The sequence below is a fragment of the Galeopterus variegatus genome, unplaced genomic scaffold, assembly GCF_000696425.1.
Source record: "Galeopterus variegatus unplaced genomic scaffold, G_variegatus-3.0.2 Scaffold717, whole genome shotgun sequence".
Taxonomy (NCBI): Eukaryota; Metazoa; Chordata; class Mammalia; order Dermoptera; family Cynocephalidae; genus Galeopterus; species Galeopterus variegatus.
The window spans coordinates 235,557-258,680 of NW_007726828.1; the positions used below are offsets into that span (position 1 = coordinate 235,557).

The 23,124-nt window shown below is 34.9% G+C and overlaps 1 protein-coding gene across 1 annotated transcript in view; it reads left to right on the plus strand.

The window, feature by feature from the left end:
- KCNH5 (potassium voltage-gated channel, subfamily H (eag-related), member 5) overlaps positions 1-23,124 on the plus strand; it is a 318,706-nt gene that overhangs the window by 33,658 nt on the left and 261,924 nt on the right. The window contains exons 2-4 of the mRNA XM_008571772.1: positions 750-873; positions 10,291-10,397; positions 14,559-14,687. Coding sequence (XP_008569994.1) covers positions 750-873; positions 10,291-10,397; positions 14,559-14,687 — 360 coding nt within the window. The remainder of the gene's footprint in view (positions 1-749; positions 874-10,290; positions 10,398-14,558; positions 14,688-23,124) is intronic.

Sequence of the window (23,124 nt, forward strand, 5' to 3'; positions counted from 1 at the left end):
GGGCCGGCCCAAGAGGACTCTTTAATGCTATTTTAAATTAGGTGTTTCAAGATCAATCTAATGAACAAAGAATTTCTCCCATCTTGTCAAAATTATATTAGTAGAATTTTTGGAGGGGGTCATCCAATTTGCCTCTGTTATCCAATTTTCAGTATTCTCAGTTTGTGGGGAAGTGACAGTAACTCTAATCTTAATAAATTAGACCATTTTTAGGTGTAATGATAATAGTCAGTAACATTATTTAATACTAACCGTATTTTGCTTTTATAGCTTGAGGTCTATGTGAATGCAAAGAAGTATTATAAACTTGTTTCTTTTAAATAGAACTTTTATTTATTTATTTATTTATCTTCCTTTTTTTGTCTTTTTTACTGACCGGCAACAGGATCGCAACCCTCGGTGTTGCGCCCGCAACTCGCTCAGCCAGTGAGCGGGAACCGGTCTCCACATGGGATCCGAACCCTCGGTGGGAGCGCCGCCGCGCTCCCAAGTGGTGCACTCTCCAGTGCGCCACCAGGCCGGCCCTAGAACTTTTATTTTTATAAAATCTTGAATGAATGTATTGCAGGTCTCATTTGATGATCATGCTAAACTAATAATGTCATTTTCAAAAATAGGTTATATTATTTGTATCACAACAAACCATAGTTGCACTTGTCCATCTTTATATATGTGCCTTTTTGATTACTTGAAAAAAGTAAATTGTTAAGTAAAGTTAAATAATTTTCTTTTTCTTCTTTCTTTTTTAGAATCGAGTTTCTTACTGGGAAATGCCCAGATTGTGGATTGGCCTGTAGTTTATAGTAATGACGGTTTTTGTAAACTCTCTGGGTATCATCGAGCTGACGTCATGCAGAAAAGCAGCACTTGCAGGTAGGTAATAGAACAGCTTAGCAATCTTTTCTCAAATTTAACCAAATTCTGAATGAGATTAAACGGCTTAAGCTTATTTAGACTCATATATAAAAACTATATTAGAATATTAAGGAGACCAAATTGCCAATGAAAACATATAGTTTAAGAGCCATCGGTGAGAGCTTTTGCAAAGAGAGATTTTTGCATATCTGAGAATTTGTTCAATAAATATTTTTTGATCACCTACTATGAGCCAGGAATTAGTGTAGGTGCTGAGTGATCAGAGGAACATCCTCTATCAGGGATTCATTGATAGCGTCAGCACCTCTGGAGCAGCTATTGCCTTGAATAAAGTAGAGTAAACAATTCCCAGCCAAGTAGAGCATGGTTCATGAGCATTTAAAGGACATCAAATTAAAGTTCGTACATCCGGTGTAAATCAGGTGCTTCGTAATGTTGATACATTGTACTATTATTGCTATTTTGTTTGAATTATATAAAACAGAATGACATTTATGTTATTTATAACAATTCCTTTTTAAAATATACCATTCCTATGAGCTTAAAGAGTATTAAGAAAAAAGGGGATCACAAAAAAGAAAAGGAAATCATATCTAAAAAACCAGTTGAGAACCTAAAATTTCCACAATATTTTAGTAAGGCCAGATGGCATTTTTTTCCTTTGAGGTAATTTTTCTTTAAAACTCTCACTTATGCACTGAACCAAGTTATTTTAGAACTACAAGAGATCTAATTTTTTTTCCCTAGTATTCTCTGTTTTTTAAATGAGAAAACTGAGATAGAGCTATGTTAAGGAACTTTCCCAGGGAAACGGTGATTTATCTTTTTTCTACCCATTTATGCTGAAAAGCATTATATATATATATACACACACACACATATACACATATATGTATATTATATGTATGTGTGCATATATGTGTGTGTATACATATGTGTATATATATTTTGTGTCTTCATGGAGGACAGCAACATGTCTTTATGTAAATGTCGATATGTACATGTATGTGTATGTGTACATGTATGTATATGTGTATATATGTGTGTGTTTTGTGTGTGTATATATTCTGTATCTTAATGGAGGACAGGGACATTGTCTTATGCCAGTGAATCTAAACCTGACTACACATAGGAATCACTTAAATAAGTTTTACAAAACTTACTGAATCAGAATCACCCAAAATGTGGATGGAGCCAGGAGTCAATATTTTTAACCAGAAGCTTGGATAATTCTGATGCTTTCAGGTTTAAGAAATAATGTCCAAACATCTTTTTTCTTCCCTTATATTCCCCTAGCCATTCTCATTTTTGCTTTTATCAAATCAATTTCCATATTCAATCTTCACTCCCAGGTATGAAATTGGCAAATGAGATTGATAAAAATTGGTGGCCAGGGGTTAAGAAACTCTCTTTGGTAGCACCAGTGTCTTTGTGCCTTTTTAACCATTGGGTGGGCATTCGCTCTTGTGCATTAAGGTGTGTGCTCTAAGTTCTGTGAGGTTTATGGTCTATATTAGGTATTGCTGCCCCCCTATGTCCCCAACAGGATTTAAGTTAGAAAAAAGTTAGTTTTATGGTAGACCATGGAACAGGCTCTATCAAGAGTTCCAGGGAACACAGATGCTCCCACACCCATTTCTTCTTCTTGGACTGTTGACTTCCCATCTTCATGCCATTATCCCCCTGAAGGTATTTATGATTCCCTCACCAAAATGTGTTTTTCCCTTCTCTGACTCCTTATAGTTCTTTGTGTGTATTTCTGCTGGCATCATCATCTGGCCTTTCACTTGTGTTATCCCGTGGATTTTTATTCTTACTGCTTTGTGTGTCTGGATATATTATTAAGTCCTGCTCCCATCCCTTCTTGCATCCCACATATCTGCTCTATCCCCAGCCTGTTTTCTTTGGCAAGTGCCATTTTTCCTACAAAGGGATTTATTTAAAAAAATGCTGGCATGTTATATTAGCATATTCTCTCCTCTGACACAGCTGCTTTTTGCCTTCTACCACCAGTACCAGATTGTAAGTGCCTTGAAGGTAGAGGTTCCATCTTGCTCACTTTTGGGTGCACTACAGGACCCAGGGACAGTGTTTTGTGTCAGCATTTGTTGAATTAGATTGGCTTGTTTTGCAATAAACCCTTACCTAGGTCTCACAGGCTTCTGTATTGCATGCTTTTATTTATTGTATTTCATCCCAACTGTTATGATATTTGAGGTGGGTGAGGGAGAGTTTTGGGTTATGTTACCCTTTTTCACTGTGAAAAAATTGTGTAAGTGTTCCCCCAAGTCGTCTTCATTTATCAGAGACAATATTTTCAAAATGATCACATTCTTAAAATGAGTAATCGTTACTTGCTTGCATAAAATGCCAAGTGTGTTTTACAAACCTAAAAATTGCAACCAGTTTAATGTCCTCCCAGAGTGAAGAAACTAGCATCTAATATATGAGCAAATGATATCTGAGCCCTACGAGGTGTTTTTAGAAGGAAGATTTATTTTAATGTGCTTCCCTTTTAAAACTAAACTATACCCATTTTATGTTTACTGCAGCATAACTTAGAAGAGTGAAGACTTGGAAAAAAATCAAAATGTCTAGTAGTAGCAGATTTGTTGAAAAATAATATGGCAGAATCCTAACTTTCTAAATCATAGGTTGGATGTATTATAACACTGGAAAAGGCTAACAAGATATTATCAAGTAAAAATACCAAAAACAAAACCCAAAACAACCCCCAAGCCATCCCCAAAACAGTTTATACAAAAGTATCTGCATCATGACTCTGATTTTTTTTACAGATAGCTTTTTTCCATTTCTTGAATAAATCTATAAAAGCCTTTGAAAATGACACATAAGGAAAGAGGGAGGAAAGACGAAAATTATATGCACATTTAGGAATATAGGGTTAATAGCTAAATTTATTATAGTGTTTGGAATTTCCAAATTCAAATTGAATATGGAGATAAATCATTTGACACTAAGAATAACCTTGTAGATAATTCAAAGAATTTTATGGATCTTAATAATGACAAACATAAGAGATAAAAAGTTACAAATCAGTGAGCTTCATTTTGTTTAGGAAACTGCAGCTTATGACACTGTATATATGAGAAAAAAAAGAATCATATTTATATATACAAGTTGCATCAGATGAGTTAAGGTCAATAGGATTAAAGTGGCAACTAGGTAAATTATTGCATATTATATTTAAAAAATTTTAAAATGTGAATTGTTTTATGGGAAAATACAAAAAACCCCCCATTAATTTGTGTTTTTACATTATCAAGAAGCTAAGATTTATTTCTTCTGTTTTCTTAGTCAATAGGATTAAAGTGGCAACTAGGTAAATTATTGCATATTATATTTAAAAAATTTTAAAATGTGAATTGTTTTATGGGAAAATACAAAAACCCCCCCATTAATTTGTGTTTTTACATTATCAAGAAGCTAAGATTTATTTCTTCTGTTTTCTTATCTTTTTCCTTCTTTGTCTTTCCCAACTCCTCCCTCAATGGACCAGGTGCACCAAATCAAATTAAACATACCCTTCAGTTTGTTACAATATTATCATTTTGCTCTTTCTGGGCAAGGTCTTCTCTTTATATTCTTTTGTTTTATTTCTTTTTCCCTTTATCCCATCCAAGTTTCTCCTTCCATGATTACTCATTCTAATGTGTTTATTGTATGTCTCTCTAATACATCTTCCGTAGTTTATTAAATATGTGTCTTCTTGAAATGAGGTTTTTCCTTATGTTGCTATGTGATAATCTAGTTCATTATGTCTGATCATTGTCTCATGCTCCATTGCCTTTGCAGCCTTCATTTTCTCTATCCATTCTACTTGTCGTGGAATCCAACCTCCGACACTTTGCTACCTCAAACAGCTTAGAGATAAACATCCTCATGCATATCTTCTATGGCCTTATGCAAGAGGTTTTCTGTCTCTCTGCCTGGAAGGCATTGCCGGATAATAGAATATATGCAGAATTTATAAATTAACTGCTATCAGATTGCTGTTCAGAATGGCCTTCTGTTTCTACTCTCACAAGCCATGGGTGAGGGTTCTGGTTTTCTTATATCCTTGCTATGTCCTGATAGTATCTAAATTTCTATTTGAAAAAATCTGATGTGTTCTGGGTACTGTCTCATTTTTGTTTTAGCTAAAATTAAAAAACAAACAAAAAACAAAAAAACAAAAACATTTCTCATGACACTGGGATTCCTAGGAATTTCAAATCTAGTCCATTTTATTGTCAAGTAATTACATTTCCAAGCTTTTGGGTCATTTTGCTGTTTATTGGAGGACACAAAAATATTGCATGTTTAAAGGGGATTATAGGGTTTGGGGGAGCAGCACTTAAAAGCATATGATTTTATCTCATAATTCTACAGAAGCCCTGACATTCAAGACATACTGTCATAGGTTAGTTAGGGACCACTTTAACTGTAGTGTAGGTAGGAGGATTGAGGAGTGGATAAATGCTTTCAAATACATTCTTTTTTTTTCTTTTCCGGAAGACCATTAACAATTCCTTACCCAAGATACTTTATTGGATGGATTTCACAAGCAGTTTTATTAACACAGGATTATCTCAGCAGCCAAGAGCACATTACACATGCTGGATGTCAGTCAGTCTGGTTCCATTTGGCTGAGGGCTCTTCCTCCACGGTGGCACTGAGGAAAAGTGTTGGAGGGCAGAGGTGTCTCAGTGATGTCAGACTGCAAAGGTTAGAGACGTCCAGTGTTATCTCTGATATCCCTTAATTACATGTCATGGATCTACCGTTTATGACTTTATCTAAATCCTTTTAAGACCATACAAATTAATGGGTTATGAAACATTTTGGTTATGATTAACTGTATGAAATAATGCCTTTGATTCATTCCAAAATTACCTCTTTCCGATTTCAAAAGCTGTGTTATTCGTTTTTGAGTTTTCTTCCTTAACTCTCTCAGGCTTCTTAATGCTTTGACTACACATCTCAGTCCAATTCCCATTTATCTTTATAATAATTTTGCTGTTGTGGGCAATTCTGAGCTGGAGACCACATTTACCAACTGCAATGTCAATCTGTGTTGTTTCTTTGATGAAGCATTTGTCAATCTGTAAACTACGTTCTATCAATACTACTACTCTTCACTAGTGATGATTGAAAGTGGTGTTTTAATCTAGAAAAATTGTTCCCCATCAGCAAAGTAAGACAGGTTGGTAGAACTCATGGTTAGCTTATAATTTTTTCAGTTATGAGATTCTTTTCTCTCTTGGAAGTCAGTCACCCATTATCACCATGCTTACTGTTTGGTATCATACTGAGGCTTGTTTGTGAGCTTTTGATGGCAGAACAAGGGATCCAAGAGTAAATAAGTCCTGCCACACACCAAAGCCACCTGTTCCCTAAAGTTTCCTTGGACAAATACACATAAAAGATAACTGCCAGATGCTGAGGCATGCTGGATATGGCCTAGACCAGGCCTAAAGAAAACTTTCCCTCTACTCTCAAGACCAAATCTTACGACCAGTCAGCTGTGTGGCAAGAAAGCTGCCAGGTTATACAGGAGCAGGCCCTGGGTGAGCTTTTGGTTCAGCCTCATGATTTGTAAAGGAAGAAGGTTCACAGAAACTCATGCATCTCCCTTTAAGACATAGTGACCCTACCTGTAGCAAGCATGGCCCATCTCTGTCCTAGAATTGTGGAGAAGCGAGGGAGTGAGGCTGGGGAGGGGGGTTCCTTCTCTAACCTCATCCATAAGAAACATTCCAGTAATATTTCAGCCATTGTACAACACGTTATAATTTGTTACTTTATTTGTAGTATCTTTTTAATCTTCACTGTTGAGTTATATTATTGTTATCATCATTTTACTGATGTGAAACTAAGGGTCAAAGAGGTTACACCACTTGCCCATGAATTATATAGTTCGCAAGTGTTGCTCAAGTACAAAGGTCCTCTGTTACATCATGACTGCTCAGTATTATAGCAGAGATAGATCACTTCTGTGAATCCACTTTTATTCTCCTTCCAATAAAATAACAGTTCAGTTGTATAAGTCATTTACAATTACCAAAGGGGAGCTTGGCATTCTGTGTTGAGAGCAAGTAGAGGTTGAATAATCTTTTTCTATGTTTCCATTACATATATCTTGAGGATATTCAATAAGGCACAAGAAAACTCTGTAAAATTATTATATATGGTTTCTAAAGACTGGCGTATACCATTTCTGAAATTTAGGTGCCCTCAAGTTTCATTAACCATTAAAAGACTGCATTGAGCTTCAGCCATTTTGAGTCAGGTTTTGGGAAACAAGGATAAAACATTCAACATTTGACAAAGCTAAACAAATAACAAATGTGCCATGCCCATAGAGAACACGAAATCATTGATTTAGTCACTATAGTTTGGACAACTCTGGATGGAAATACTTTCAATGTTCGAATTAGCCTCCAGAACACTTGCTTTGGGAGGATGGATAGTACACTTCACACATTCTTCACAGTTTATTTCAAAATATCTTTTGTTATTTAACTACTGAATTTCACCACTTCAAATATGTGTTTTGTCATTGGAAATATTTGATATAATAAAGTTAAAATGAAAAGTTGATGTGGAACAATGTAAGAAATAAAATACTATTTTAACAAAATATTCTCATTTTAGTAATCTGGGATTTTTTTCTTAAGTGCCTTTATTTTCCTAGGACAAGTGATTTTAGCATTTGAAGGGCTTACCTAATGAAGATATATTATAGAATTTTCATAGTTTATTTGAATAATTGCTTGTTCACTGTCACCTCTTCAGAATTTTAGCTGCATCAGGCCTGTGTTGTATTTCTTCTTATGTGGCGTTATTAAACCAATTCCCCAAAGACTTTCTTTTTTAAAATTTGAGTTGTAACTTATTTGTTAATCCTGTTAGAGGTTTTTTTTTTTTTACACAATTTTTATACTAGTTGCTTGTGATATTATAGATGCTTTCTTATTTTATGTTTTTCTGTTGGCCAGTTGTGAATGTTATGTTTCAGTTTATTAAACCACAGAAACCTGTCATTTAGTCATAGAGCAATAAAATAGTTTTTCTTTTTTTTAAAGACTATAAACAATTAGTTTAATTTCCCTTATCTTAAATTTTAAATGTTTCTTTTTTACTAAAGAGTCTTTAGATTAAAAATAAAAGTTAGTAAAACATGGGCTAATTAAAGAAAGTTCAATTGTATGTAAAAATAATATTTACAATATTAACCTAATGTTTTGTTTTGGGGGGAAGGGGAGTGGCTTTGTGTTCTTTAATTGAAGAATTCTAAGTTAATTGTAATGCCTTCTAGAGATTTTTATAAAACTCACATGAGCTGAAATTCAGGCTTTGACAGAAACAGTGGCTTTTCAGTGCTGGCTTGCAGGTAGGCTCTGAAGCCTTATGTCTTAAGCCTAGACGTAAGATTATGGAGTTAGATTCTGTCATTTTATTCTGAGATTCTTTTACTAGTATAATGACAATTAAATTTTTTTTTAATACCATTTGGAGATATTATAATTGAAAATGAAGGATACAGATTTCTCAATGTTTGGGCAATCTTTGGCCTGCCTTATCTACTTTATTTCTTAGTTTCTAGAATTTGAGTTGCTTAAGTTAGTGTTAAAGAAGATGGGCTTGAATTACCCTGTGATTTCTAGTTATAGTATGGTGTTGCTATTGGATCCTGCCAGTCTTTAGTGGGTCTTGCTAATAAACCACGCTTTTCTTGTTGAAAATTTTATAGATTTATATATTCAGGGACAGATTTTCCATGAGGATGTTGAATCTTAACCTTCAGGAGCCATGACTTGAATGAATGTCTTTCAAAGCTCTGTGCCTAATTTTGATATTTTTGTATTCTTTTCTTTAAAGGGGGCTCCAAAGATTGTATAAGTTTCAGGCTGCACCACAATTGAATCTGCCTTTGGCCAATATACAAACTCTTTGAAAGCTGGAAGAAAAGCAATAACAAAGATATACATTTGACTCTTCAAATGTCAGTTTTACTTTTCTCCCATTAGCCACTCTTGTACCTATCTGAAGAAAATCCTCTGAAATGATGTGACTTATGGTAGTATGGAAGCATGAAAAAGACTATGCAAGCTGAAACCACATATGATCTTAATACTCAGTGGGAAAAATTATGATTGTTCTGTCACCTTTAAAAGTATTTGTCAAAATATTAAACATTCTCTTACTATTGGTTATAAATGCAGGGAGATAAAAATAATAATAAAACTAATATGTTATTAGTTTTAAAATAATGGTGAAACTTTAGTATTAGTTTTTAAATAATAGTAAAACTAATACTTATTTATTTAGTACATTGTGATTTAGAACATCAGAAACATTGAGAATTAAAGTGTTTCATTTCTTTGTGAGAAACTTATCACAAGTCATCTGAGAATACTTGCCTTCTTGTAACATACGATACGAGGAGAACATCTTTTCTGTCTCTTAGCAAATTGTCATACTCCTTTCTAAGTTTGAATCAACTTCAGATATTTTATCCCTCCACTTTCACTATTGTAAACTCTCTACTAGACCTCCTGTAATGTGAAGGATTTTGTTTGTTTTTACTGGTGCCACTTTCTCTGGGAAACCTTCATCCCTTTTGTCACAGCCACTTCCCTCCTTTATGTTGATGAGTTTGCCTTCACTAAGGTCCTCTGGCTGCATATCTGGAGCCTCTCAAACAGCAGCATTGATGACATTCCCACAGTCATCGGTTTCTTCTATAACTTCATGTATGTTCAATTTGAATTTTCTTTCTACCTTATTTTTCATTTCTTTGATGGACTTTAATCTTTGTTGACCAATTCTTGCTTTCTCTTATCCATTTTTGTATGAGGTCATGTGGGTTTATCACTGAGAAACAAAAAGACAACATGACTTCATGCTTTGCTGTCTGTGCGTGGCCCAAATAATAGAAGTGCAGTCACCAACACTGACAGGCTTTGCTAGAAGTGATGTGATTTGTCACTGATCAAGATGTGCATTTGTAATTTACTGGTGATTTGCAGACTGAAGAGCTAGCAATGAAGTTTGTACTTTGTGCAATTACAGCTAACATACTGTAGTAACCGAAATTTGAACTGTGTTGTTGTGAAACAGGTGTTATTTTACTAAACCATGGGAACTGGAATCTGCATATAAGAACTGTGTAAAGCAAGGACCGCACTCCCTCTCTGAATGTATAAAATAACTTCTAAACCTAGCTTTTAGCAAGAAGTTTAACTATTCTGATTAAAACATGGTTTAAGTATTTTAGTTCATTGTGTGGAAGCAACATTACATTGTGTAACCAAATTTGAATACTTAATCAAAAACAACTGTATGATTTTTATGTGGCATTTGGAAAGTAACACAAAACTGAAATAGGTTGTTTGTTTTTTCCCCCAGTTTTATGTATGGGGAATTGACTGACAAGAAGACCATTGAGAAAGTCAGGCAGACTTTTGACAACTACGAGTCAAACTGCTTTGAAGTTCTTCTATACAAAAAAAACAGTAGGTATCTCAATTATCAATAAGATGAGCCAACTCTTTATTAATGTTATGTTTTGGTAAGTGGTAGCTGAGCTACAATTTAGAAAGAATGCAAAACTTTAATTTCTCCTTCTCTTGGCAGGGGTAAGTTTGATAGTGAAATTAAATAACAAAATTAATAAGTGATTCTACCTATGAAAAACCACCTTTTGAGGAATGGAAGAAAAAATGGTATATTTGAAATGTGCAGTTTTTGTGTAAGGCAGCAAAACATTTTGTAATTAATACTCATGATAAAGATCCTATAATTATATGGCAACTAAAAATGAGAGCAATTAATTTCTTCTTATTGTTAAAGGAAAAGGTGATTGGTAATGCTGGGTCTGTGCGATTACCTTTCCACAAAAACACAGGTAACATGAATATGTGGTAGCTACTTTAGGTGAATCTTTATTAATATGGCTTTTTGCTAGACTCAGACTGTTTCCTGTAGAAGGCTAGTAGAAGTAGTCATTACTTTCCCAACAGGCCATTCACATCTAGTAAACTTGTATTGATTGTTGTGAGCTGTTCTCTAGGGTGAGATTTGTGCATAGTTGACTGTTCATTCACAGGATACCTCATGATTCTCCATCAGAGTTTAGAGGGAAAAAACCCAACTACACAAAAAAGTAACTAACATGCTCAGCAGCCCAGTGCCTTTTCTAATTCACTTCCTTTGCATGGTTACCTAAGTTTATCTCTTTTTGCTGCTTTCCCAAATTGTTCTTTCTTTCCTTCTTTTTTGAAATAGTCACTTTATAAGACAGGTCAATTTATTTAGTGTTATTGGTAAATTATAGCAAAGTCCATTATTATCTTCAGTGAAAATTGATGGTTAATAAATTCTTCCCAAGTTTGGGAAATATTCTAGCTTCAACAGAAAACATTTGTTTCATGTTTAATGCCTATTAAATTCTGTAGAGCATAACTTATCCTCCCCATTTTCCTGAAACATTTGTTCTCTATGGAATATTTGGAATTAAAATTAGATTTCATTTTTAATTCATAGTCTAATAAAAGGATAACAGTAACCTTACGCATTGCTTCAGAGTAGTGCACTTGATAATGGGAACATTTGTCTTTAGTGGTTTAACCTAAGAAATGTCTTATTATCTTATCTTTCTTTTTAGAATCAAGGCCAAAGAGATATTTCTATTTGAAGTCGTAGCCAAATGTCAGTTGGCTTGTCAGCTAGAAAACAATCCATTATGAATGATCAGCTTTGTCCTTTATAAGAGAAAAGGCAGGCTATGCTGTAGGTGTTTTCTGGGTCTTTTTCATCAGTTCCAAATACATATTGATAATTCATAGGTGACTCATATGCCAAAAACCTCTTTATTGATATCCCTTGAATGATGTAGATATGTGCTTAGAGCTTAGCAAATAATTTAAGAATATTGCATATTACAAAGGTAATTCATTCTGATATTTAAGGAGAATAAACAAATCTTTGCTTGATTTTAAAGCATCAAAGCCAGGTTCATAGTTTCTGAGTTGCTCAAAAATACCTAAGTTAGTTTCTGTTTTGTTTGTTTACTTTAAACCCTGTTAGAAATTGCTTGAATTTTACATTTCCAAATGTCTCCTCCCAGGATGGTTTAGATATTTTTCTTTATGTTAATGGATTAAAATTATTATCCAACTTTTGTTCAGGCTGTCTGGATTTTTTCAGATAACTCTCTGCGTGTGTATGGATGCATTCTTATAGCCAATAGGAGTACACCCGATAGCACTGTAGCTTTAAACTTGTGTCTCGTTTCCGTGTACTATCTGCATTGGATTTTGTTTCTATTTCTTGCTTTAATATAAGTGATAGGAATTATCCATGTATTATTATGGAGTTCTACTTAGAAGCAGCTTTAGAAAATCTTGAAAATAGCCAAAAGCTTTTGAACATCAACTGAAAAAAGTATATTCTTGTGACTTTTTAAATTTTAGATAGAAAATTCATACGTCTGTAGAAAACTGTTTCGGGAATGCCTGAATGCCAAGTCCTCCCAACGCTTCTGTTAAGTAATTAGGCTGAACACCATTTTGTAAATGGGGAAATCGAAGTACCTGGTTTAACATGTGTCATGATTGACATTTCAGTTCGCAGCCTCTATTCTTTAGGTCTAGTCTCTGATTAGCTGTTTCTCTAGTGGGGAGAGAAATAGCTCTGCAATGATGATTTGAAATGGCTCTCTCGGTGTACACAAAGGCAGAACTGTGACAGCTGAGGCTACTCCCAGTTATCAATGCCAGGGAACAGCTCTGCCTTTCCAGAGGCAACAGGCCTCTCTGCCTAACCCTCCCAGACTCCCTGTCGCCCAGAACCCCAAATCCACAATATGAAGGATATTTTACCAGCTGCTTAATGAATACTCGGCCTACTTAAGGACGTCTGACCCTGTGGCTTGAAAACTTGGGGAAAAATCTACTTTGATATTTGGAAGCAGATTTAAGGACAGCCTTGACTCTATGTCAGAACTTGAAAAGTTGCTGTTTTCATAGAAAGGCATGAAATGTAGCATCATCTCTTTCTGTTCAGATTTCTAACAGACATTGGAAAACAACTTATATTTAATGCCCTTTCTCTTTGTTTATGACCTCTCTGCCTCAAGTTCACTGTGTTGGAACAGCCATAGGCCATGAATCCACTAATGTCTGGGTCTGGTGCTTTGTAAAACTGTAAGCACATCACTCACAGTTCCTGGACATGCTGTGTAAAATAAGAAGCAGAAAACAAATACCAAGCCTCCTTTTCTGGGAGATGATGTGATTGTTTTTGAGGTCCCTGTCTTATCCTGCAATCATTTTGGAAAGGGCCATGTCCTTCTTCTATAGGCTCCCTGGGGTTGCAAGGGACCATAGAAATCTCTTCTAATTCTCTGACTTCTTGAGCCTGGTAGTTAAGTTACCTCATTCTGTCTAAATGGCAAATTCCCCTTTGTGGTAGCATTAGGTGACTTTTTTTTTTTTTTTTGGCCACAGGTGTGGAGATGCTTCTTATTTGGTTTTCAGGGGGAACTGCTAAGGAGCTGTCATCTCTTACCTACAGGCTATTAGTAGCTGCATATTTTACTCCCCAAATCCCAAACTGTGCAAAATTATGATAGGAATATTTGGAGGTGCTTTAGTGCACTGTGGCTTGGAAAAAATATAATGGAAATGTGTCTTTTTGATTCTTATGGAACATTCAGCGTTTTATCACTTCATGGATACTCACTCCTTTGAAGGCATTTCTCATGCCTTCATGTATTTTTTATTTAATATATGCCAGTTACTGATTTGTCCAAATCCTAAGCCTTGAATTCTTGGAGAGTCTCTGTCCTCTAGAGTCTACAGTAGCCATTCTTTGAAGAACATGGTGACAGAGTTCCTCTTCATGCTTTGAGTGAGGGAGGTAGGAAGCAAGTGGCTCATGAAGATGCCTGAGAATCTCAAGACCTGAGGGACATGTCTTTTTTGTCTTTAAGGTTGCCCTGATAATGCCTGGGGACATGTCTTTTTTGTCTTTAAGGTTGCCTTAGTGTACCCAATGCCTGGTGTACACAGGCATTAAATGTTGCCAGCATCTTCTCTGTCTGATGTGAGGGTGTAGTGTAAGCCATAGAGCTATCATATAAGTCTATCTGACCAACTAGAGAGTGTTGGGATAGAAACAGCATTTTAGATGTTTCTCTAGGAGGAATACATATCAGAGCACCAGTTATTGATGTTGCAGTTAATTGGCAACACTTGTCAAAGTGACAAGGAGAGAGAAGCATGTAGGAGCGATCACACTTGGCGAGACTATCAAAAAGGAGTTGGCAAGAGCAGCAGTGGTTTAGGGACCCAGACTTAGAGGTGATGCTGGCATTACTTAAGAAGCAAGACTGACTGTGAACCTGCATTGTGAAATAACACCCTGTGCTTTACTTTAGAATTTTGATATTTTGGGTTGAAAAGTATGCTTACTGAATTTGAACAACTGGAAGTTGATACAAAAATATAGGCTTTTTTTATTGTTTGCAGCTGTTAAAATACTGTTCTTTAGGTGCTGATTCCTGGCATAACAGCTGGCAGCTGAAGGAGGAAAGAAGGCAGGAGACCAAACCATGGCTGTAGCCATGTCATACTCTATAGTCTTTTCTTTCTATCTCTTTCTCTCTGTTACAGGAACCCCCGTTTGGTTTTATATGCAAATTGCACCAATAAGAAATGAACATGAAAAGGTGGTCTTGTTCCTGTGCACTTTCAAGGATATTACATTGTTCAAACAGCCAATAGAGGACGATTCAACAAAAGGTAATTTTCAAAAGAATTACTCCACTCAAGAATTAGGCTGTCATTTAAAGATCTCATTATTATTTTAGCAAACTCCATTGGTTGAACTAGAAAACAAAATTTTACTGTGTGGCTCTTCTTTTACTTCTCATTTATACTAGTAATTACCCAGAATCAGTTTTATTCAATCATATTGTTTGAATGGAAATAGCATGGCTATCCACAATTAAAGTAATGATTGGTTAACTTAAGTTATAATAGGAGGAATTGAGAAAAGACATAAGGAAGAAATTTCATAGAGATTGTTAGTTTAGAATCAATATAATCAGAATTTCAGTACCCTGTGCCATGATGAGCTTTAGAACTAAAAGAGTGTAATGACCTGTAAGGTGGTTTGGGTGAAGTCCTCCTAGAGCTTAGTGATTAGTTGATTGAATTTTGTTGAATTGGTTAGAGTTTTACGAGTTGACTTTTTCAGGTTGCTTTTCAGTTTTTGTTATTCAGTTGTTGTATATCCTCTTGGGTAGATGTTGCTAGATTATATAAAGAATAATTTTATCATCAAAAGAGTGACTGGCAAATTGCAAACCTTCTGTCTGGCATCTTATTGACTGTAATATCCAGAGATTGCTACAGAAACCAGTAGTTAGTGGCATGTGTTCTTATCTCCTTTTCTATGTCATTTATTCCCAATCTATTCTCTCCAATTACTTTTACATTAGAAACTGGTGCCATAGGGATGAAGAATTTCAAATACCCTTAGAAGTGGTTTTCTATGAAATGTTATATTTAATAATCTCTTAGGAGAGTAAAAATGAAATGTCTTTCTCTTTGCATTTGGTAAACGTTGCCTTTTTTGCTTCTTTTTAAAAAAAATTGGTACAGAAGCTTTAATCTTTCCAACTGTAATCACAATTATTGAAAAAATTACATTAGGTTTATTTCCTGCATATGAATTTACATATATAATATTGTAAATACTGTATCTGCTTAGTTTCTAGTTAGGGTCAAATTGTAAGAGGAGAAATTTTATAATGTGTAAACCAATCAAGGTGTGACATAGGTAAAAATAACTCCCCGCTCCCTTTCCCTCCCAGTCCCTGGTAACTTCTAATCTACTTTCTGTCTGTATGAATTTGCCTATTCTGAATATTTCATATAAATGGAATCACACAATATTTGTGGGTTTTTTTTTGACTTTGGTATTACAGCACTGTGCCCTAACCAACTGAGCTAAAGAGGAGTTATTGTTTAATGGTTACAGAATTTCCATTTGGGGTATGAAAGTTTTGGAAATACATAATGGTGATGGTTGCACAATGTTGCAAATGTAATTAATGCCACTGAATTGTACACTTTAAAATGGTTAAAATGACAAATTTTATGTTACACATTTTACTACAATAAAAAAATAAAAAATTGAAAATAAACCAAATGTTCATCAATAGGTGAATAAACAAATTGTTTTACTTCCGTACAGTTGAGTTCTACTACTAGACAATAAGAATAACTAAAGTACTGATACATATAACAAAATGAATGAATCACAAAAGCCTTATGCTAAGTGAAAGAAGCCAGAAACAAAAGACTACTCACTGTATGATTGTATACATGTGAAATTCTAGAAAAGGCAAAATTAGTAACAGAAAGATCAGTGGTTGCCAGGGGCTAGTAATGGGAGAGAGGATTAATATAGGGGCATAAGGAAACTTTTTGAGCTAGATTCTGGTGGTGAATACATAACTGTATGTACTGAGTCATCAAACTTTACTCTTAAAATTCATGAATTTTATTGAATTATATATCAATAAAGCTGATTAGAAATTAAAAAATGGTATGACATAGAACAATTCACTTGTAAATGCTCTGACAATGTGGTGTGTATTAATCGTTGCCTGGAAGATTGAATAAAGTAATTAATTGTGGACACATATTACCTCTTCCTCTGCCTCACATGAAGCAGTCACCAGATAGACCACATTCTGGGACATAAAACACACATTAAAAAATGTAAAAGAATAGAAGTCTTAAAAAGTATGTTCTCAGACCACAATGGAATTAAACTATAATTCAGTAACAGAAAAAATATCTAGAAGATCCCTAAATATATGGAAATTAAACAGCAAATTTCTAAATAACCCAAGGGTCAAAGAAGAAACCTTAAGATAAGCTAAAAAATATTTTGAAACAAATTAAAATGAAAATACAATTTATCAAATTTGTGGGATGCAGCAAAAGCAGTGTGGTTGGAGGGAAATAAATAATATTAAATATATTAAAACAGAAGATATAAAATCAACAGCCTAATATTCCAATCTAGGAAACTAAACCAAAAAGAGCAATTTAAACCAATGCAAGCTGAAGACAAGAAAGAATAAACCTTAGAGTGGAAATCAATGAAACAGAAAACAGGATAATATTAGAGAATGTCACCAAAACCCAATGCTGGTTCTTTTTAAAAAAAAAAAATCATTAAAGTTGATAAACCTCTAGCTAGACTAACCAAGAGAAAAGGAAGAAGAAACAAATTGCCATTATCTGAAATTAAAGAAGGGCCATCATACTTATCCCATGGACATTAATGCATAGTAAAAGAATATTATGAACAGCTTTATAGCCACCATTGATAACTTAGATGAAATGGACCAATTCCTTGAAATGCACGAACTAACAAAACTCACACAGGAGAAATAGATAATCTTGATTGCCCTATATGTGTTAAGATTAGTCAATAATTAAAAATCTTCCAAAACCAAGAAAATGTCAGGTACAGATAGTTTTATTGGTAAATGCTACCAAACATGTAGGGAAGAAATCATACTAGTTCTTCAAGTCTCTTCCAGAAAATAGAAGCAGAGGGAGCTTACCTAACTCATTCTAGGAGGCCAGCCCCATCTTCGTTCCAAAAGCAGAGAAAAGACATTACAAGAAAAGAAAACTACAGACCAATATTTCATGAATATAGATATAAAAATTGTCAAGAAAAATTGAATTCAACAGTGTATAAAAAGAATTACATGTATCAACCGAATAGAATTTATCCCATATGTTCAAGGCAGGTTCAACATTCAAAAACCAATTGCTGTAATCATCATATCAATGGCTAATAAAGAAAAATGATATGATCATATCAGTTGGCTGAGAAAAGGCATTTGTTGGATTTCAATACCCATTCATGATAAAAACTCTTAGCAAAGTAGGAATAGAAGGTGCTAGTTTTCAAATGTGTCTCCTAATAGTTCATGTGTTGGAAACTTGATCCCCACTGTAAGTGTTAAGAGGGTGAGAAATATGATTACGGTATTTGAAAGGTAGGGCCTTTGAGGGGTGATTGAATCATGGGGGCAGCGTCCTTGTGAATGGATCAATTCACTCATGAAGTAATGGGATGTCATGAGTGTGGTTCTGTTGACTTTATAAGGAGAAGGAGTGAGAAGGTTGGTTCTCTTGCTCATGCCATTCTGAGACTCTGTAGAGAGTTCCTGCATAGAAGAAGGCCCTCACTAGACGTGCACCCCAGACTGTGGATTTCCCATCCTCCAAAACTGTAGTAAATAAATTTGATTTTCCTATAAACTACCCAGTTTCAGGTATTCTGTCATAAGCGATGGAAATGGATTAATGCAGAGGGGAGCTTCCTCAACGTAAGGAACATCTATGAAAAACCTATAGCTAACAGCAGACTATATCTTAAAGCAATACATTTTTAAATAAAAGATAGATGATTGGTATATGATTTGTGACCTAACATATTCTTCAAAAGGAATTCTTCTTGCCTTCATACATGAATGGCAAAAAGACAGTAAAAAGCTTTTATGTCCGTCTTTTCCCTTAAAAAACCTATCTATCTACATATAAATATACATGTATATGTATTTGTATTTGTATTAGATAAGTATTGTTTTCTCTCATTACTTTAAGTGATTTTACGGCACAGCTGAAGTTGGCCAAGAAAAGCATAGCATTCTCTTACAGTTTTGACTTGCCGAACCTTAATGGTGGTGTCAGAAACCACATTTCTATTCATGGAAACTGAAAGTTAGCAGCATTTTACAGTGAGGTTGGGAAAGAGTGCTAATGTTGAAAGGTTGACTTTTATTTCTGAAATTAATGCTTCTCCATTTATCTGCATCCCCACATCAGAACCACAGGGTTCTTTGTTAAGACGCAGTCTCTTTCGAATGAATAATTCATTTTTACAAAAAACCCAAAAGCTAACAAAACAAAACAAAACCCCAAACAAACCAAAAACAGTATTTGAATAAGCTCCAGACAATTCAGACCACTTGATTTTTGGAATATGGGTTTGATAGACATGTCAATTAGAATTTATAGGGAAAATCAGACCCCATTGTGAAAAGCATTAGAGTAAAATATCTCTTTCCAGTGCCAGAATTTGTAGAGGAAGAGCTTATTTTAAATAGACTTTTATTTTGGGACTCCACAACTTCCACATGCATAACAGATTAATGCATAATGTAACTGTGAATGGTGGTATATAAGCTACTTTCTATTATTCATGTGAGCTGTAAATTTAATATGAAAAATTCAATAGAAATAAAATATTTATGCCATTAAGTCATCATCCTACTATATCTACAAAGCTAGCAGTATAGGAAAGTATATTTTGAAATCTTGGCACAATAATATGTCTTTTAACTTAAGTCAACTAAAAGGGACCATGAAACTTTTGGGAAATAGCAGATGAAATTTTATGATAACACCATAATATCAAAATTATTAGGATTTAGAGCACTGAACTTGGAGACAGTAGACTTGCTTTTGATTCAGTCTTGGACACCAGAGTTACTTAACATGAGCCTTTTCATTATCCTTATAGGAATATTTTATTCCCCTTCTCTTACATTTACTTCTTTTTTTTCAACTGAAAAATGATGATTAAGCACACAGTATGGTTCAGGCACTGTTCTAGGTCCTGAAGATACAAAGCCCCTTCTTTTAATTCCAGTGGGAGAGAAAGACAAACATGTAAATACAGAGTGGAAGCTTTCTTCTGATTGCTTCTATTTTCTCAATAAAATAGGAAATAACTATCAGCTGAGAGTGAGAGTGGTGATGAATGTGAGGAGGTATTGAAGGTGGGAGGAGAGAAGAATAGGTATGAACAGGTTATCTTTGAGGGTGAAACAGTGAGTGGACAAGGGAAATACAGCAGGATTGCTGGGCAACACGAAGGTCCATTTGAGGCTTGTGGTCATGAATTTTCCTAGTGTCTGTGAGCATGATTCTGTGTTTACTCCATGCATGTTTAGTCAGAGGAGTGTAGATGCAGAAGCAGATGAAAAGTTGGATTTATACAGAATTAGGATCTGGTCAGGTGAGTAAAATGGGAAGATCAGTGAGCTCAAGGATCAGAGAGTTTAGGATATTTGTAAGGAGTAGGTTGAGGGTATTTGCAAAATGTTGAAGAAATAAAAGTTCTGCTAGCATATAGGAAATAGTGTTTTAGGATGTGAAATGAGTAAAAATGTTAAATAGGAATTAACACAGCATCTGAAATATCTGTAATTAAAATTATAATATAAAAAAGGAAATACACCCAGAACTGACAAGTGAATCTACATACTGGCAAAACCAGAATATAATTCCAGAAAAAGGGCTTTTTACCTTCTTAACATAAGGAACTAATGATTGGAGCAGGGTCGAAGTCCTTTGAAGATTTGCCAAGAAAAGATTGGAAATGACTTCAATCTCTTCAATGGTATTGATATTTTTACAAAGAAACTCAGACATGATTGAAAGACGTGAATAAATGAATTAATTCTGAATTTAGTTCTGAATTATATCTGGGATAGTAACTGCAACATTTGATGGCAGCCAACTAACTTGAGTGCAACTCTTCCTCATATTGAATCCTGTGATCACCAAAATTTCATTCTGAATCGAGTTTTTGCCTTTAAACTGAGTGGCACTTGGTGATGTCAACAGTACCTTTGGATTATACTATGATGAATGGTATAAAGCCATTTAAGGGATAGGAAACCAGCTTTGATGGAGTAGTTAATATATGCCAAAACTTATATCTATTATTGCTAATTCATATAATTTGGAAAATTAGTGTTATTATCTCCATTTAGCTGTTAAGGATCCTGACACTCAATGTCTCCTGATTTCAAATCCCATGTTCTCGCTACTGCATCAAGCCAACTTACAATTTCCAGCAGAAACTTACTGTTGGGGTTTGGCTCCCTTAATCCCCTGCTCTCCTTTCTTCCTGTGGAAACTAAGCACAGCTTGATGACACTCTCATTCTGATGGAATTGTACTGTTTGAACCAAAGAAACCTACTGATAATAATTCAAGGGGGCAAAGTGTTCTTATCTTTTGCTCCTGGTATTTAGGTCTTGGAATTGTTGTTCAGATAATCAGTCAATGGTATCTGATACATTACTTATAATAATACAAAGGGGAAAATCATAGCCAAAAAATCCATTCTGTTGATTACCCATATGTGTTCTAAAAGATACGGCTCAAATCTCTGCCCACTTAAACAGTACAGTATTTTCAAACAGACACCAAAACTGCCAAGATAATTACAGTATGAAATATACTGTGCCAAATAGTTATGGCACCTTCCTGCCAGTAATTGAGACAAAAAAATTCCTGTAGAATAAAAATAACAGCAAAAATAGCAACCATCTTCTTGTGAAAGCCAGTGGTTTTCTTTAGAGGAAACAACAGATGAAATATGGGTAATTATACCATGTAGTCTCTTTGGCCAAGAGTTTAATTGTTTACCTAAGCTTTTTTCTTATAGATTAGAATCTTGTGTTGCAGTCTAGTAGATTGATTTAACTGCCTCTGTGACTTCCTTTTATTTTTAAGATTAGGCAGTCCATGACAAAGAGGTTAATTGCAACCCAATAGAGCTAAACTAATGTTTTATTAAGAAGGAGTTGGCATCCTGAGCTTTTAGGAGAACAAATGTTCTCATAAGGCCATGAACAACTTACAGAGCAAGTATGAGGCTCTTCATATTTAGCTGTCTGTTCACATTATCCCATATCGACCACATCTAAGTAACATCAGCGAACTGTGCTGAATAATCAGTCACACCAGTTAGGTCTCTGTAGAGGTGAGATCAGTAAATACATCATTGGGAAAAGTTAGGACTGCTGACGCGCCTTTTTTTCCTCTGACCTAGACAGTGTGGCTGCTAACTTTTCAATGTTTGGCTGTACAGTAGGGGATTGGGGAGAGATCAAATGAACTAATTTGGTTAATAACTTTGGTAATTCCAGATGTATTCAAGAGCACAAAGGGCTAGCATAAGGAAATTCAGTGTGGCATTATTAGTGATAGTGAAAAATCTAGAAACTACTCCCATGTACAAGAGTAGAACACGTGTGTGACCAGGAAGGAGCAAATGCTTAACTCTCTGAGATGATAGATGTGGAGGCAAGAACCAGGGGCCACTGGGGGTTGGTCAACAGGCTAAGGGGGAGAAGGGAAGTTGAAGGCTATTGTGTTTTTTGTGGCTTATGGTTTTTCTTTTTTCAGTTCAGTATTTGGCAAGGGTATGTACTGAGAGTTAGGAGAGAGGGGTAGTTTAGGTATCTTGAGGAAAATGCTGTTTAGAACTGGAGATGGCAAGAAGGTCCTGACCAGAGACAATAAAAAGATTACTGAGCAGCTCAGGAATCTCACCTTTGAGTGCTCCCATTGATTTAAATGTAAAAGAAAACATTCCCTGGCTTTGTATTGGTTCCTCATCTTCTAGGGCATTTTGATAGCAGAACTCATAAAAGACTATGCAGTTTGACAACTGCCTTTGGCTTTGATTTCTCTAGGAAGAAAGAATCCTTCCTAAGTGTTTTCCCCTAAATTTCTCTCTTCCGTTGTGTGAGTCAGTTCAACATTTGCCACCACCTTTCTTTTTCTGCTAGCAGTTCCGTGATTCTCTTTCTGAAGGCAGAATTATAATCTTCAACACTTCCAGCATTCCTTTCCTAGCCTCCACTACCACACCCTTTCCACCTTCTCCAGCCCAATGCCCTTCCTTCACTTTATGAGTTATGCTAACACCTGACAAGAGCTGAGTGTATTCCCTTTTTTTATATTATAATTTCAATTATAGATATTGCAGATGCTGTGTTAATTCGTATTTAACATTTTTATTCATTTCTTCATTCATTCATTCAACAAAAATTATCTAGTGCCCACCATGTGCCATGGTACTTGACAACTAGAAATAGGAAGAATAAGATCTGGCACCTGAAAGTCATATCCTGGAATAAGCTCCCTTTTCATCTATGTTTAAAAATAGTTTCACTCAGAATGTGCAAATTAAAAACACTTTTAGAATGATGAATTAATATTACATTTTACGTCTAGTTTTTTCCTGTTATTTAATCAATGATGGTCCTATTTTTATCCATGTAGAAAAATACGTGTGTTTTATTTTTGGGGTTTACAAAATTTTTCTTACTTTAGGAAA